General features: G+C 33.5%; 4 protein-coding genes across 7 annotated transcripts; 2 read left to right on the top strand and 2 right to left on the bottom strand.

Moving 5' to 3' along the window:
* The first annotated feature begins 717 nt into the window (after positions 1 to 717).
* On the top strand, positions 718 to 5,813 carry Pex5 (peroxin 5). The gene is made up of 9 exons (XM_070669507.1): positions 718 to 846; positions 1,000 to 1,125; positions 1,580 to 1,950; positions 2,035 to 2,461; positions 2,561 to 3,107; positions 3,165 to 3,333; positions 3,405 to 3,562; positions 3,636 to 3,803; positions 3,886 to 5,813. Exons 3-9 carry the CDS (start codon positions 1,603 to 1,605, stop codon positions 3,923 to 3,925), a joined length of 1,857 nt encoding a protein of 618 aa, XP_070525608.1. The 5' UTR covers positions 718 to 846; positions 1,000 to 1,125; positions 1,580 to 1,602; the 3' UTR covers positions 3,926 to 5,813.
* On the bottom strand, positions 4,097 to 9,896 carry LOC139110010 (BLOC-2 complex member HPS3). 2 transcript variants are annotated; one of them, XM_070669499.1, is made up of 4 exons: positions 9,170 to 9,896; positions 5,817 to 9,064; positions 5,625 to 5,739; positions 4,097 to 5,567 (listed from the first exon to the last, which is right to left on the bottom strand). In XM_070669499.1, the coding sequence occupies exons 2-4, from the start codon at positions 9,030 to 9,032 to the stop codon at positions 5,386 to 5,388; spliced, it is 3,513 nt and encodes a 1,170-aa protein (XP_070525600.1). In that variant the 5' UTR covers positions 9,033 to 9,064; positions 9,170 to 9,896; the 3' UTR covers positions 4,097 to 5,385. The 2 variants fall into 2 exon arrangements, with proteins under 2 accessions (XP_070525600.1, XP_070525601.1); XM_070669500.1 differs by having other exon boundaries at positions 9,234 to 9,896.
* Positions 9,897 to 10,593: 697 nt separating this feature from the next.
* Cndp2 (Cytosolic non-specific dipeptidase 2) lies at positions 10,594 to 13,342 on the top strand. Of its 2 annotated transcripts, none has more exons than XM_070669513.1 (6): positions 10,594 to 10,858; positions 11,017 to 11,293; positions 11,408 to 11,858; positions 11,971 to 12,399; positions 12,469 to 12,942; positions 13,045 to 13,342. In XM_070669513.1, exons 2-6 carry the CDS (start codon positions 11,259 to 11,261, stop codon positions 13,087 to 13,089), a joined length of 1,434 nt encoding a protein of 477 aa, XP_070525614.1. In that variant the 5' UTR covers positions 10,594 to 10,858; positions 11,017 to 11,258; the 3' UTR covers positions 13,090 to 13,342. The 2 variants fall into 2 exon arrangements, with proteins under 2 accessions (XP_070525614.1, XP_070525613.1); XM_070669512.1 differs by having other exon boundaries at positions 10,594 to 10,946.
* Fuca (alpha-L-fucosidase) lies at positions 13,139 to 15,993 on the bottom strand. 2 transcript variants are annotated; one of them, XM_070669510.1, is made up of 7 exons: positions 15,861 to 15,993; positions 14,947 to 15,411; positions 14,633 to 14,884; positions 14,192 to 14,554; positions 13,848 to 14,066; positions 13,508 to 13,731; positions 13,139 to 13,439 (listed from the first exon to the last, which is right to left on the bottom strand). In XM_070669510.1, the coding sequence occupies exons 2-7, from the start codon at positions 15,317 to 15,319 to the stop codon at positions 13,347 to 13,349; spliced, it is 1,524 nt and encodes a 507-aa protein (XP_070525611.1). In that variant the 5' UTR covers positions 15,320 to 15,411; positions 15,861 to 15,993; the 3' UTR covers positions 13,139 to 13,346. The 2 variants fall into 2 exon arrangements, with proteins under 2 accessions (XP_070525611.1, XP_070525612.1); XM_070669511.1 differs by lacking the exon at positions 15,861 to 15,993 and having other exon boundaries at positions 14,947 to 15,837.
* Between the last annotated feature and the right edge of the window lie 66 nt (positions 15,994 to 16,059).

Here is a 16,059-nt window from a genome sequence, read left to right as displayed (position 1 = left end):
AGAAAATAACGAAATAACCTGGCCTCCCTCGACTCGTCCCAGACCCTCGATTTCGGAGCATTGGAGCATCGGGGCAGCAAGAATCTAGATTCCTCGGACCAGTACGACCAGAAAGCACTTTCACTAAACACTCGCGATTATTATTTGCGGCAACGATGTCCTTCACGGACCACACCGCTAAAGCAATTCACTAAGCACTCGCGATTATTATTTGCGGCAACGATGTTCTTCATGAACCACACCGCCGAAGCACAGTTCCCTACCCACAGTCTTTCCCCCGACGATCCACCCCCTCTCGGGGTTCGCCCGAGCCCCCCTATTAATTACCGTATAGCGGCGATTATTTTTAAAATTTCACGACTAAGAACGATCAAATGGTATTTTACGAAGAATTAGTACTCATTATTCGCGGTCGCGATACTTTTTTCGAATAATTACCGTCACCGGTTATGGGTCACGTCTGCACTTGTCGCGAATTTTCCCGTAACTGAAATTAACTGCTTCGAGTTTCTCAATCTCGAAGTTCAAATATCTCAAGCGTCCAATCAGCGCTCGACTACGTGACGAGCCAATTAGTGCACGTCGCGCAAACTACAGTCGCCCCATCGTTCGACGCCGTTGCAAAAGCACATTGTCTTTCTCTCTCGAATCCCATTAATTAGAAAGAGAAAAATAACGTGTCTCTTGCGTGGAGGTGCAGGTGGCGCGAGTTGAGGAAATGCAGCCGCAACAGCTAGAACGCGTTCGTTGGAGGGGATCAAGATGGAATCTCATTTTTTTTCCGCTTTTTCTTCGACCAGCGTTTTCGCCGAGAAACAATTAATGATACTCGAGCTCATCTAACAGGCATGACAGACAAATTCGGTTTATTTTCCGCTATTTTTTCTCACGCTTTCCCTTTTTCTTTCTCTCTCTCTCTTTTTTGCTCCTACCCCGATCTATTGCGCGCGAGTCGATCAGAGAGAGTTCTATCCTTGTAATTCTCCCCTCCTCTTTCAGTTGTTCCGGTACAAAGTCTCGATCGTCAAAATCTCGCTGCCCGTTCTGGACGATCGCACGTCACGATAACGCCAAGTGTATTCCCAACAAGGACGAGGCGAACGACAGCAGCGCAGAAACACCAAGGTGATTCCGTTGATTGTCACTTTTTTCGGACAGTATCAACCAAATTGCTTAGCTAACGTCGAGCTTTATGCATCAAAGATATTTTTTTTTTTCACAAGCAACGTTTATTTCAGGCCAAGCATTCGATTGCAGGTCGCAACTATCATCTTGTCATTGAATGATTATTCCAATGTATAACCGAGACTGACTTGCAATCACGATTTATCTGATTTTATTTCTACATAATTTTAGCTTATAATTTTCGTATTACATATTGTACACGTAAAATGTTTTGTTCTTTATGTACCAAATAAAATTAAGTACATTTTATCTCGCTTTATTCGAGCTCATGTTTTGCTTCTTGCTCGAAGTATTGATGTCGGTGCTTGATGTACGTTTTATATTTAATATAGATTATGTAACAAATAATATTACTGTAGAAGGAATAGAAAGATCAATGTTTTGTTTTATTTAGGAAATTAATAGACATCAAAAGACATGGCGTTTCGTGAATTAGTGGAAGGCGACTGTGGCGGTTCCAGCTCGTTGTTACAACTTACATCACACTATGTACAAGACCATGCTTTCAAGGAGCAAGGAATTCATCAACCATTTAGTTCGTCGGAAACTTTTCAAGCTTCAGATGCAGACCAATTGGTCCAACAGTTCTTGGATGAACCTGCTTGTCCCCAGACGTTTCGAATGGACAATCTATTGCAGGAAATACGGGAGATGGATCAAAACGTTCATCCGCCAAAAGCAAGACCTGAAATCATAACGGAATTAAAGGGTGATTTAGATAAAGCCTGGGAAAACTCTTATCTTCTATCATCAAAATCTATAGATGTAATTTTTCGAAATTTACCGTCATATGTATTTATATTTATTTGTAATGTTATTGAATATTTAATAATTATAAATAAATTATAGGAATTTCATGCAGATGATATATGGAAGGCGTCTGTGTTACCTGTTCAAGAGAAAGGTACTCATTTTGAGAAAATTCAAGAATATGGTTTGAATCCAAAATGGGCAGAAGATTTTCTCGAATGTAATACAAATGTTACACAAGACGAAACAAATAAAAATAATATTGCTCAAGTAAAAGAAGAAGATCCAAACTTTGCATATTCAAAGTTTATGAAATTTATGGAACGAGAAGGTGACATTCCAATAGAAAGCAATCAAATGGCAATGAATTTGAATGGTACAAGTGAGGAATGGATAGAACAATTTATAGATAATAGTGCAACTAGTCTTGTTAACAATGACAATACTGTCTTAAATAAAGTAGAAGAGGAATTAGAAGCTTCAGGTACATGGATAGACGAATTTACAAAAGAAAATCCTGTTACAGGTAAAATTTTAATTTTACTTTGTTTTTTTATTGTTATAATTTTATTAAATACGTTTATCTTTAATGTGTATTGTAAAATAAGAATAATTAATATTTTAGAAGATAATATAGAATCATTGTGGAAGCGATTTCAAGACGAATGGGACAAGATCTCCGCTCAAGATTCTCTTTCGTCTACACACCCGTGGGTATCGGAATTTGATACTTACTATGATCCATTTAATAAAGAATATGAATTTTCTGAGACAAATCCTATGAAAGATTTGCCAAATGCACTAGCAGAAGGCAAAAGACGATTAGAGGCAGGCGATTTACCAAGCGCTGTCCTCTGTTTTGAAGCTGCTGTTCAACAAGATGAAGATAGCATTGAAGCTTGGTTACTTCTTGGTAAAACACAAGCTGAAAATGAACAAGATCCTTTAGCCATTTCTGCTTTAAATCGTTGTTTGTGTTTGGATCCATCGAACAATGTCGCTCTTATGGCGTTAGCAGCTTCTTACGCGAATGAATCTTATCAAAAACAAGCTTGTTTAACGTTAAAAGAATGGTTGTTAAAGAATGAAAAATATAAACATCTTACAAGTGCAGAATCTAATATTAAATTAGAAGAACATCCGAATTTCAACGTATCTACCTTGTTATATGAGTAAGTTTAAAATAATTATTAATATTGGAATATTTTTTATGGTGTTATTTTTTGTAGCAAAGTTTACGATGAAGTCAAAGATCTGTATATTCAAGCTGCCAGAATGAATCCTACAGATGAAATTGACGCGGATGTACAATGTGGATTAGGTATATTGTTTAATTTATCAAATGATTACAATAAAGCCGTGGACTGCTTCCAAGCAGCGTTACACGTGCGTCCTGATGTAAGTGTAATCCATTTCTGTTGTGATAAATCAAAGTAACACATGAATTTAAATATGTTTTCTCTGGAAAGGATTCTAGGTTGTGGAATAGATTGGGTGCTACTTTAGCTAATGGCCAGCGATCAGCCGAAGCTGTAAATGCGTACCATCGTGCCTTAGAATTGTCACCTGGATTTATTAGAGCACGTTATAATCTGGGCATATCTTGTGTTAATCTTGGAGCATACAAGTAAATATATATTTCTTTGTAATTTTAAAATTGTAAAAAAAAAAATAATGTATTAACAAAATTATTACGACAGAGAGGCAGGTGAGCATCTTCTGACAGCATTAAATCAACAAGCTGCAGGGAGAGGTCCACAGGCTAGCAATGTGCCTCCTAAAACAATGTCGAATACAATATGGTCTACGTTAAGATTAGTTATATCGCTGATGCATAAATATGAATTGATGGAAGCTATAGACAACAGGTAATATTTTATGTAATATTTTATACAAATTAATCTATAAAAAATTTGTAATAATTACTTACATACAATTATATTTTTTCAGAGATTTGTCAAAGTTGAATAGGGAATTTGAAATAATGTAGGTGTGGACGATAATGCATTTAAGGATCATACAACAGTTATTTTTTTGTGGATTATTCAAGAATACATTCGGATTAGGTAATTAACAAAAATTAATAAATCTTTAAAAATATATTCTAGCACTTAGCAAAATTAAACTAAAAGCTAGAATATTTTGACAAACTAGACGAAAGGAATGTATATACACATTCAAATATAAAACGTTCAAACATTATGATTTACCATACGAATAACAATTAAATAATTTTTCGGGGCAAATAGAAATTTGTTAATATCTTACATTCCTAATAACGGTTTTTATTTTTGAAAAGTAGGTATAAATATAGTATATTTTATACCTATTGGGAACTGTAAAGGATATTATATTACATTTATTTCTATTGAAAATATTCCAATCACTCAAATTTTGATCTTAGATTATCTTTGTTATGCTTATTAAAAATTTTATCCACATATTAACACTACTGTAATATTAATAAAAATCTATAAATTCATACTTTTTTTATTAATACTTTTATAACAGTAATTGCTATACAGAGATAAAAATTATGGACACGGTATAGATCAAGATATAAAATAACGGCTAGATTTATCACGTATTTATTTTTATGGTGAATTTTAAATATTATCATTTTAACATAATTAAATTTATAATAAAGAGAAATCATCATTAAAGGCACATCAAAGTTACTTGTTTTATAACACTCAAAAATTGATTACATAAAACTATTCGTCAAGATCAACAGATTTGATAAAAACTATTTTAGTAAAATTCATTTCACTAAAGATATACCTTCTGTTCCAGAGCAGAATAAATTCGAATTAATTATCGAGATCGAATAATTAATTCTGAAAAATTTTAATATAAGTTGCATAAAACATTTAGATATTTGTTCATAACTGTGTAATGTTTCATTGGTTTGTATAATAATTTCTAAATGTAATCGGTAAATAATTATAAACATTTTTTAGTATAGATATAATGTGCTCCAAATTTCTAGTTTTCGTATACATTCGTTTCACGTCTATCTTCATACGTTATTATATCACCTTTGCTCTGGGACAGATTTTACATTTTTAGTCATAATATAGTATATATATTTATAGAACGATTCAACAGTTAATTATAGACAAATTCTATTTATAATATCTCCCTTCAAATTTTTTTTTTTAATAATTGATGAAAGTTATTTATCGTTAATTTATCGTTAAAAATGTGTGCATTAGCACATCTATTAAGACTTACTAACAAACATCAGTTTATAGTGACTGTATTAATCAGGAACATATATTTGAAACGTTTGTAGAAATGGTTAATCTGCGAGTATAAGTGCACATAAAGTAGTCTTCCAAGATATCCTTATTAAAATGTAATATCCGAATTTATATTCGTAATTCCTCAGTATTATCACTTCCTTGTCTAGAAATTAGCTAACAAATGATATTTAATGGAAATCTATCTTCATAACTTTAAAGTTGTTAAAAGTTGCTGCCCAGTTTCCATTATTAACGACTTTACGTGATCCGCGTGCATTATTTGATTGCACATTTCGGTGCATCTTTGAAACGCTGCCATGTCATCTCTCGGTAAGATGCGATGTAGACTTTTCATAGGTAATGCATGCGGCAAGTAATTCAAGATTTCTATAAATTAAAAAAGAGATTAATTCATTGATAAACATATTATTACGTTTAATTTACCTTTCATGATCTGCGTGTACAAAAGTTGCAACTCCTGTTTTGTTGTTGAAGCGGCAATTTTGTCTTGCGTTAAATCGATAAGATATTTCCATTCAGTATCCTTTGTATATTTATCCTGCAACGTAATAAAAGGATAATGAATATTAAAAATATTTGAATAAAAATTCAATATCTTATGTTTGTTAATCATACTTTTGCATATTGTACTACAGCTTGTGGACATTCATCCATCAGAATTATCGTCACCTCTTCCGTATTTTGAATGCATAGTGTTTTAAGAGATAAACTTCCGTCGATGTTTTGCGTTTCGAGAAATTGTTTAACTTCGTGCAAACATTCGACCGGCAGAAATTCACACGATAGTATGGATTGTAATTTAAATAATTCCTTAGGTATAATTTTCTCGGTTTCGACAGCGTTATTATAATTCGCTAAATCCTTAAAGTCGTTCATACTTAATATTTTTTGATAATCTTTAGCGTACGGTGGCATTTTGTTTAAATAACTCGGCCGATATTTAGCGAACATGAAGTATTCCTTGTCATTTTCTTCCTCTTCTTTTTTAGAATCGCTTTTATACACTCTCGTTTGAGTTAATTTGCCTAAATATGATCGCACTAATAGCTTGAATGCCTCAATGAGAGCAAAATCTGAGCGTATCTGAGTTTTATTTGCAGATGGTGTCCATTCTATTAGCAATTTCGTACTAAAGTGATTGTGTAAATATTTTTCGAGAAAAACTTGCAAGGTAGCGGCTGCGTTGTGTCCGTCTCTTCCGACTCGAGACGGCAAATATTCTAGGAACACTTGTATAATTTGATGTAGTGACAACGCTCCTTCTTCTATTATTTGAATCAAAATATCGGCGAAGGTGGTGTTCTTTATGAACATCAAGGTACCGGCAAAATCTGAAAAAGTAGCAATCATAGGACTTTTTTTTTTCATTACGGTTACGTCAAACAGCAGATCCCAGCGTTCTAAAACAATCTGTTCGATGCATTGCTCGGATACTCGTTCCAACGCTTTCTCTGCCTGTTCCTGCTTGTCAGCTTGAATATATAAGAGTGCCAGAGCAAGTTTAACGACGTCGTCGGTTTTATAAGTTAGCAACAGGTATATCAACTTTTCAGTAGCATACTCTCGCAATACAGAACTGCTAAAAATTAATTTTAATAAATTTTCTTTTTCTAGTTTACAAATAATCTCTATGATGTTGAATCCTTGAAAAAGCGCGTCCGCATCAGATCCACTTTTCATGGAGAGAAGAGCGTCAGTCAAGAATGCAAGAAGTCCAGGTGCGTCTTGACTGCTTTTTCTAGACAACACTTCCGAAGGCTTTAGTCCAGACATCTTGTAATAAGGAATACACAAATCCCAGTCCGATTCAAACTCCGATCGTATATAATAATCTGCGAGTAACGCACATGATTGATTGTAGAGATTTTTCAACTTGAGATCATTCTTGTGTGCTGCATCGTCGAGTTCCTCGTTATCATGGAAAACATCTTTTGCCAGGCGTATCAAAGCGTGAGCTTCTCCAAGTAAATGTCGATAAGTACTTGGACTGGAGGATTTATGACTCTTCGCTGCGTTCAACATATCGAAATATACGTTTTCGATCTTAGGTAGATTCAAAGAATACATGGTCCAAGAACAGTCCGCTTTTGCCAGTAGAATTATATAATTTCTTATGTGTAATAATTTCTGTATTCCTAGGAACGGTCGTAAGCCGATCAAGCTTACTGGCTCCATGGTACTAGGACAAGTGACTCTAACGCCATCCAAGTTGGTTGATAATTTTGCAATATGATGAGAAAGGCGTAATGTATAAGACTCAAGACCAGCTTCGGTTAATGCGTGAAGTACAGAATGTTCCAGCGCTACGTGATGAACAGGTGCGGTGAACGGATAAGTCGTCAGGCACGTTGCATCTAGAGAACTGTTACTTGCCGCTGAAAAATGGTACAAATATCCCTCTTGAGTGGTACAAACGAAGCAACTTACACCTTGTAAGTATCTGTATTTATCTGATCGTAACATAAATTTTTTTACACCGGTAGTGTTACATTCTTTTTTCATGTACAATGGTTTTAACACTAGAGATTTAAAAGTCTCTAAAATTCCATCTACTTTTGTATTATTACTACCAGCATTGATTTTTAAGCATAGTAAATTTTTAATTATGTAATTTTCAGACCATCCTTCGTCAGGTGAAGTTGTCTTAATGAAGATTCTTATATCGTCTGAATTTAACACAAAAGGACTGAGAGCATGGCCTGGGCTCGCTCTTTCTAAGCTTATTAATGGTAGATTTACTGTTAATGATTGTGAAGAAGGATCAATAATTCCTTGTGCAATTAACCTTTGCATTTCATCCTTCTCGTTACATATCAGGTGCTCCCAATCTATATAATTTTTATTATTACTTGTTTTTGCTTTATTAAAATCGCCTAATTCTGACTTATACCATGCGCTTCCTTTTGTGCCTCTGCGCTTTTTATCTTTAGATTTAATATTGGTCATTGTTTCGGTATTTTCAGGTGTCGCGTATTGGCAATCTTGATCTACAAATTTGTGCTTTATATTTGTTCCCTGCAGTGAAGCATCATCATTTCCGAGGCTGCTACTATTTTCTACGAGAGATGAATCTGTAGATATGGACGTCTTATCGACGGAAGAAGAAGTGGAAGTTAAAGAGCTAAGTTGGTCAATATCTTCGTACATTGAGTTTGTGAGACGAAAAACCGATAAATTTGTATTATCCATAATTGCTATAAAATCTTCCATGATTTCCATGCGCGCAGGTGTGAATGTGAATCCCAATGACCATGGTCTAGGCTCAAAATCTACGAATTTTATCTTTGAAACTTGTTGCGTTTCAATTTTGAATTCATGCAGAATGGCACTATTTCCGGAAGCTACCAATAAATTACCAGTGGATTGACAGCAAGCGATTAATGTAGGCTGCACGCTCAAAGGTAACTCTATCATCTCCAAGCTGTTCAAGGGTCGATTTAAGCTTGGCGTGACTCGTCCAGCAATTCTGGCTCGCATCGGCTGACTCTGATCCTTAGCTATAGCCCAATTTACATAAATCCTTACAAAATTAGAAGTAGCTCTATTTGGATGATTATTGCTCGCATTATCTCTGAGATATTTTGATTCCAGCGTCACGACGTAATCTCCTTTGGTGCAATGTACCATTTGATTGATCATGTCCACCGTTGGAAAGACAGTGTGCAATTTAACGTCCGAATTCATCAGCTCCCATACCTCCACGCAGTGTGTAGGCAACGCCAGCAAGAGCATCTCGTGACCCTGGCTGGTGGCCGTGCACGTCGCCGTCGGTTCTTCGATCTGGGCGACATTTTGTCCCAGAAAATTATGCACCGTTATCACACGAACCATCTCTGCGCTCCGTTTTTTTAATCGTATAGATGCTAAAAGGTAAAAAATTATTAAATATAAATTAAGATATGAGTTAAAAATAATATAGATAATAGAATATAGACAGATACGATTTTTATTCCTTTACGTTTACGTACTTAATTTACTTAAATTTCACCAACTTTTAGGAATGCGATGTCGAATGCGGCATAATATACTCACTCACAGCCGCACGACTACCGTCGTTGAAATTTTCACTTTTGCTTCGTTGATACTTTATGTGAGCGTCGTATTTAATGAGCTTTCGAGTCGATGTTCGCTTGATATATGCCAGCACAACGCGACTCAACGCACGGAGTCGCGATTCATAGAGGAGCAACGCTCTACCATATATTTTGTTACGGAGCAACGGGCCGGCAAAGCCGCAAAGGTGTTCACTGACATTCTGTTAATTGTGTGTCGATATCACAAAAATCGGGATGCGACACGACGCGGCACACCAGGTGGAGGACTTGCGAGGAAGAAAAAAACAGGTGTGGCGAATCACGTCAACGAGCGTGATCGCGCGGCGCATTCTCTGCGGCCGGCGTCATGCTCGAGATGCGTTCCATTCGACGAGAATGATTATCTAACACGCAGGAAGAAAGAGAGAGGTAGAGAAAGAGAGAAGGATGTGAGTCCGACTGCTTGACATTATTGTCGCATAAGCCGCGCTTGCGCAAAATTTGACAAAACATTTTCTGCATTACATTATGTCTTTATGTCATGGTTAAAAAAAGACCATGTACATAATTAGAAATATTAACAAAAAAAATAAGGCACAAAAGTATGGTTGAGATACAATTATAATCGAATAGAACTGACAAGAATGAGTCGAGATATCTCTTTGGCAAACGCGCGACATGCGTATTGCAAGAGTAGTTTTCTTTCCGGGTAAATGCACTTAAATAAATACTCGATATATGATAAAAATAGAGCAAAGTAATAGTATTTCTATTGAAAATTAAAAATACTGAAATTAAAGATAAAATAAAGAAGATTATTTCTAGTTCGAGATTAAGTCTGAGAATTTGTCCAACCAATGAAATGATTGCACAGTATCTTGAGATAGGGACGTAGCATATTCATTTTCGTGTGTGCAGAGTCAGCTCAAGTCTATTCAGACAATTTGCAAATTTTATTTAATTAACAAAATGTTTTTTATTATTTTATTAATAACAAATACGTCTATTTTTATTGATAAACGTGCAGATCAACTTTAATTTTTAATTAGTTTTTCGCGTAGTTTACGTTTTTTAATTATTGAAAACTGGAGAAAAATAGAAATAAGTTAAAATTTATCCACATTAGTTACTCTAACATATGATGTATTATTGAAAATGCATCTTTAATATTTTGCTTTAACATTTAGTTTATGTAAAAATTAAAAAGATAATAAAAAGAATATATTAGTAATTATTGCGAAAATGCATATTTAAATTGCATTTGCATATGTAAAATACATATTTAAATTTGCATACGAATAATTATTAAAATATTTTAATAATATATAAAAGTACAGGTTTCCCTAGTAACGACATGTATTTTTAGAACAGTCGTCTTCCCCACATTTTAACCAGCCTAAAGCTTTTATTCTCGTGTTAACTTCTTTTTTTATTTTCTGTACGACTACATACATAAATTCTTTTATCTGCAAAATACTACGTACAAAAGAACAAGAGTTATATTGCATCAAATAATTGTTACGAAAGAATAAATTATTGTGAAAAGAAGAGAATTGAAAAGAGGCATCTTACGCCAATGTTGTATGCACCTCTCGAAATCCGATAATACCAGGTAGTAACCAGGTAATAAAATGTTACCATTTTTACCTGTGCCAGAAGAGTATTGAGTAGAAAACTAGCTGACAAATTATTTTTTAAAACTGTTTAGGCAGTAAGCAAGACACGCCTCAATAATTGCTTCAATCAGTTTCTATTAATGTTAATTAGTTCTTTATTCGTAGGATCAAATATCACCGTCGTGTGTGATATTACTGTGTTATGCGATATCTCCGCTTGTCAGTAACGTGTCGCGTATCATACATTTCGTACATACTTTTCCCGAGAGAATAAAGGTGATAAGGGAGAGAGGAAGGTGTTATCTTTATGATAAGAACATCAGTTGTTAACCAGATTGAGCTGGCAGTTGCATTTTAACAGTTGTGGTGTTTAATTTGCATTTAAACGAATTTATCACCAATTAATCATGGTATTACCATCGGCCTTGCAAACTTTGTTTAAGTACGTATTTTTTTATGCTTTAAAATATTTAAAATCTTATTTTTAATTAACACATCTATGAGAGAATATTTTTAAATGTATGTACAAGCGTTTATATACGTTTTACTTTGACAGATACATCGATGACCATCAACAGGAATATATAAATAATTTGCGAGAGGCAGTAGCTATTAAATCTGTGTCGGCATGGCCGGATCACAGAGACGAAATAATTAAAATGATGAAATGGGCGGAAGTAAAATTAAAGAATCTTGGAGCAACTACGGAATTGGCTGACGTTGGCAAGCAAACTCTTCCCGACGGCAACGAAATTCCATATCCTCCTGTGCTGCTTGGTAGCCTTGGTTCAGATTCAAAAAAGAAAACTGTACTTTTATATGGACATTTGGACGTACAACCTGCGCTTAAAAAAGATGGATGGGATACCGAACCATTTATTCTCACTGAAAAAGATGGCAAACTTTTTGGCCGAGGCAGTTCAGATGATAAAGGACCAGTTCTTTGTTGGATTCACTCACTGGAAGCTTACAAGGCAACTGGAATCGATATCCCTGTTAATATTAAGGTATTTTCTAACGAAAAAAAAAATCGGTTAATCGTATTATTAAATACTTCGATATTATTAAATAATTAATTTTATATTACATTTATTTTAATTACGTGAAACTTTTGCATAGTTTGTCTTCGAAGGAATGGAAGAAAGCGGCAGTGAAGGTTTGGATGAACTTCTTTGGGAAAAAAAAGATAGTTTTTTAAAAAATGTAGATTATGTCTGCATATCCGATAATTATTGGTTGGGCACTAAAAAACCATGTATTACTTACGGCCTGCGAGGTATCTGCTATTTTCTAATAGAAGTTACTTGCGCTTCTAAAGATTTACACAGTGGTGTCTTCGGTGGCAGTGTATACGAAGCTATGGCAGATCTAATGTATTTAATGAATACCTTGGTTGATGTTAATGGTCACATTTTGATTGACGGCATTTATGATAGCGTTGCGGAATTAACGAAAACAGAGTTAGATAGTTACAAGGATATAGATTTTGATATAGATGAGTTTAGAAAATCAATTGGAACTACAAAATTAGCGCACAATGAAGATAAAGTATGTACATAACTTTTTTTTTTTTTTAAGTATATAAATAAATATTTTAACTTACGTCAATTTTTGCAGATTAAAATTTTAATGCATCGTTGGAGGCAACCCAGTTTGTCCATTCACGGAATAGAGGGTGCTTTCAGTGAACCAGGAGCAAAAACAGTGATTCCAAGTAAAGTTATCGGCAAATTTTCTATCAGACTTGTACCTAACATGACTCCGAACGAGATAACAGAAAAAGTAATCGCCTATATAAATAAGAAATGGCAAGACAGAGGTAGCCCGAATATTATGAACGCGAGTATGTTTCATGGTGGCAAACCGTGGTCCGAGAATCCAGATCATCCGAATTATATAGCTGGTCGAAAAGCTACTAAACACGTTTACAATGTAGAACCCGATCTTTCTCGCGAAGGTGGGTCAATACCAGTTACTCTAACTTTCCAAGAAGTTACTGGTAAAAATGTCTTGCTTTTACCAGTCGGTCAAGGTGACGATGGAGCACATTCTCAAAATGAGAAGTTAAATATATATAATTATATCCAAGGGGTAAGCATAAACATTATTTGTGACAATTTGTCTAAAAATTTGCTTATAAATATATAATTTTTTTTTTAATAATCTATTAACAGGTTTTTGTTTCATTTCTAGACAAAATTACTCGGAGCTTATCTGTACGAAGTAGCTCACGTATAATATTTTACTGTTGATTCACTTATCTGGGAATTAAAAAAGAAGTGATTAATTTTTTTTAACTTACTCAAAAACAATTTAATAACTTTTAATATAATTATTAATTTACGATTTTACTAATATAACTTTACATAATGATTATATAATACTGTAGTATTTGAAATTTATTACAGTCAAGTTTTATACCCTACTGTTTATAAAAATGTTACATTTTTAAAAAATAATATACAATAAAAAAGATTTTTAGTACAGTGTACATTTTAAATCTTAATTTTTAATACCCAAGCTGGTTGTCCTTTGTGCGCATTGGGTGGTAAATTTACTTTGATCACGTTAAATTTATTTTCACTCCACTGAAATGTACGATTACAATTATTTCACTATCATAATGTATTTAAATAAAAGTAATGCTATTACTTACATGAATTTCTGAAGGATACCCAAGTAGATGCATTATAGAATTTTTCGTAAGTTTAGGTGAGCCCAATATTAAGTCATTATCTTTTGGCCATTCTAAAATTGAGGCATATATGTGGTTTTCCTTTATATTTATAGTGTACCAGACACTTCCTGTTAAAGTATCATTTTGTACTCTCCAGGGCTTAGTATTATAAATAGCTTCGCCATTAACAGCTAGCCAAGCGCCTAAAATAAAAAAATAATTTTATACAAAAAAAAATTTTTAGCTTGCCAAAAAGTTAATATCTGTCTCGATAAAGAAATATTAATAAATATCATGATAAGATACAAAAGATATTTACCCATTCCACGTAATCTCTCTTCATATATTGGTGTAATAATGCCGTCTTTCGTAGGTCCAACGTTCATCAATAAATTTCCACCGCAACTTACAGTAATTACCAGCTCCTTTATTAATCCCGCCAATGTATAATATTCTGATAAAACGGCATTTCTGCGATATCCCCAGGATTTTTTGTCAATAGTCATACAATTTTCCCATTTGTGTGGTTGAAGCACACCTAAAAAATTAAATCTTATTAATTTATAAATACATAATACAAATTTAATATTATTCTGTATATTAGTTCATGTGGATTTATTATTATGTGGATTGTATGGATATATTACATAATTTTATATTTACCAGGATTAAAACGATCGGTACATGTAAAGAAACCACCGTGATGACATGGTATATTACTACCCCATCTATCATTCACCACGACTGTGTCTTTTACAGGACTTTCATTATACAACCATGCTAGAAACTCCTTTGATTGCCAATAAACATCTGACGCTTCCCAATCTCCATCTGACCAAATTACTTCTGGTTTATACGATTTAATTAACTCACGTAATTCCGGTAATATTTTCTGAGTTACAAATCTATCTGTTGTGAAATTATTTTTTTTATCTGTCAAATAGAGAGGATTATACCATTCATACAAGGAATGATATAAGCCAAACTTTAAGTGTGTTTTGTGACGAATTTCTTGTGCCAATTCACCTGTTTCATTGAAACAAAAAAACATAAAAATTTTTTTATTTAATATAAAAACCTTATTGTTAAATATAAGTCCAGTACCAACAAGATCCTTTTGAGGTCCCACATCCATGGAGTTCCAACTAAATGAATACATTGATGGCCATAAAGTGTATCCTTCATGATGCTTGCTTGTTAATACAATGTATTTTGCACCTGATGCTTTAAATAACTCAGCCCATTCAGAAGCATTGAAGAACTCAGCAGTAAAATCACGTGCAAAATCTTGATAGGTAAAATTTGGAGGATATCTTTGTTTCATAAAATCAAGATACTTTGTAGTTTTAGTTTCTTCTGCAACATTATTATTATTATATTATTAAAGCATGATAATATACTCCATATGTATAATATACCTTTCCAATTGTTCCAAAACCATTCAGAACCAAAGCTGGGCACACTGAATACACCCCAATGAATAAAAATCCCAATTTTTGCCTCATCATACCAGGATGGTAATGGTCTACTGTCTAAACTGGACCAAGTTGGAACATATTTTGTTGATATGTTTGTTGAAAATGGCATAAAAATGTCTTCACTCCATTTGGCCACATTAACATAAGCCTCCACTGTTGCATAGAGAATTAATACAGCACACAAAATATATATCATCAACATCTTTCTAACAGACATCTTGGAGTAAAAGCAACAACTGTTAGACAAGCTTTTATTTCTGTCAGCTGCATTAAATCTCGGTAAGAATTCTATTTTTGTGTTATTTTGCATCATATTTTTTTTCTTTTTAGATTAGATTAGAAGAGTACTTCATATTTATTTGGACAAAGATTATATTATTGATGGATGCTGATTTAAAATATATGCTGTAATTTTGCAAAAAACAAAGAAACATTAGAAAAAAGTCATACATTATATATATTATATTTAATCTAATTTAAATTAGTGTTTATATTCCAGTCAATTATTAAAAAATTTTCAATAATTAATAGCACTCGAATAAAAAATTTACATTAGTAAAAATCTTCAAAAATCTCGAAAAAAATTATTTAGAAAATTTTAGTCTTTATAATAAACTACTAATTCAGAAACTATACGGCAATATTAATTCAGATCAAATATTATCTCCTTGTAGAGGCAACATTTTATTTTTAATCAATGGTATATTTATATGATCATATTTTGCTCCGTTATCGTGTTTACAACGTAATCAAAGTATCGTTCGTGATAAAATTAACAAAACAAATGTGAACAAGTTTTAACAAGTAATAACGTTACGATATACGTTATCTGTATAGATAATGAAATCTTTTACATGAATGTCTATCGGATCGACAGTCTGCATCTACTTTTTCAGTTTCACAAAATATTGGCTGAATGAATCAGAGAATCAGACTTGTGTGAAGTAAAATTTTATTTCTTATCATGTGTTTACGGTTTACTTTTAGCCGGCGCCATCATGAGCGATGTATCGAACGATTTGAGAAGCCATTCGAGGTACGAATCATACCGTA

Source organism: Cardiocondyla obscurior, linkage group LG19 (assembly GCF_019399895.1).
Source record: "Cardiocondyla obscurior isolate alpha-2009 linkage group LG19, Cobs3.1, whole genome shotgun sequence".
NCBI lineage: Eukaryota > Metazoa > Arthropoda > Insecta > Hymenoptera > Formicidae > Cardiocondyla > Cardiocondyla obscurior.
This window is presented reverse-complemented; position numbering and strand designations above follow the sequence as displayed.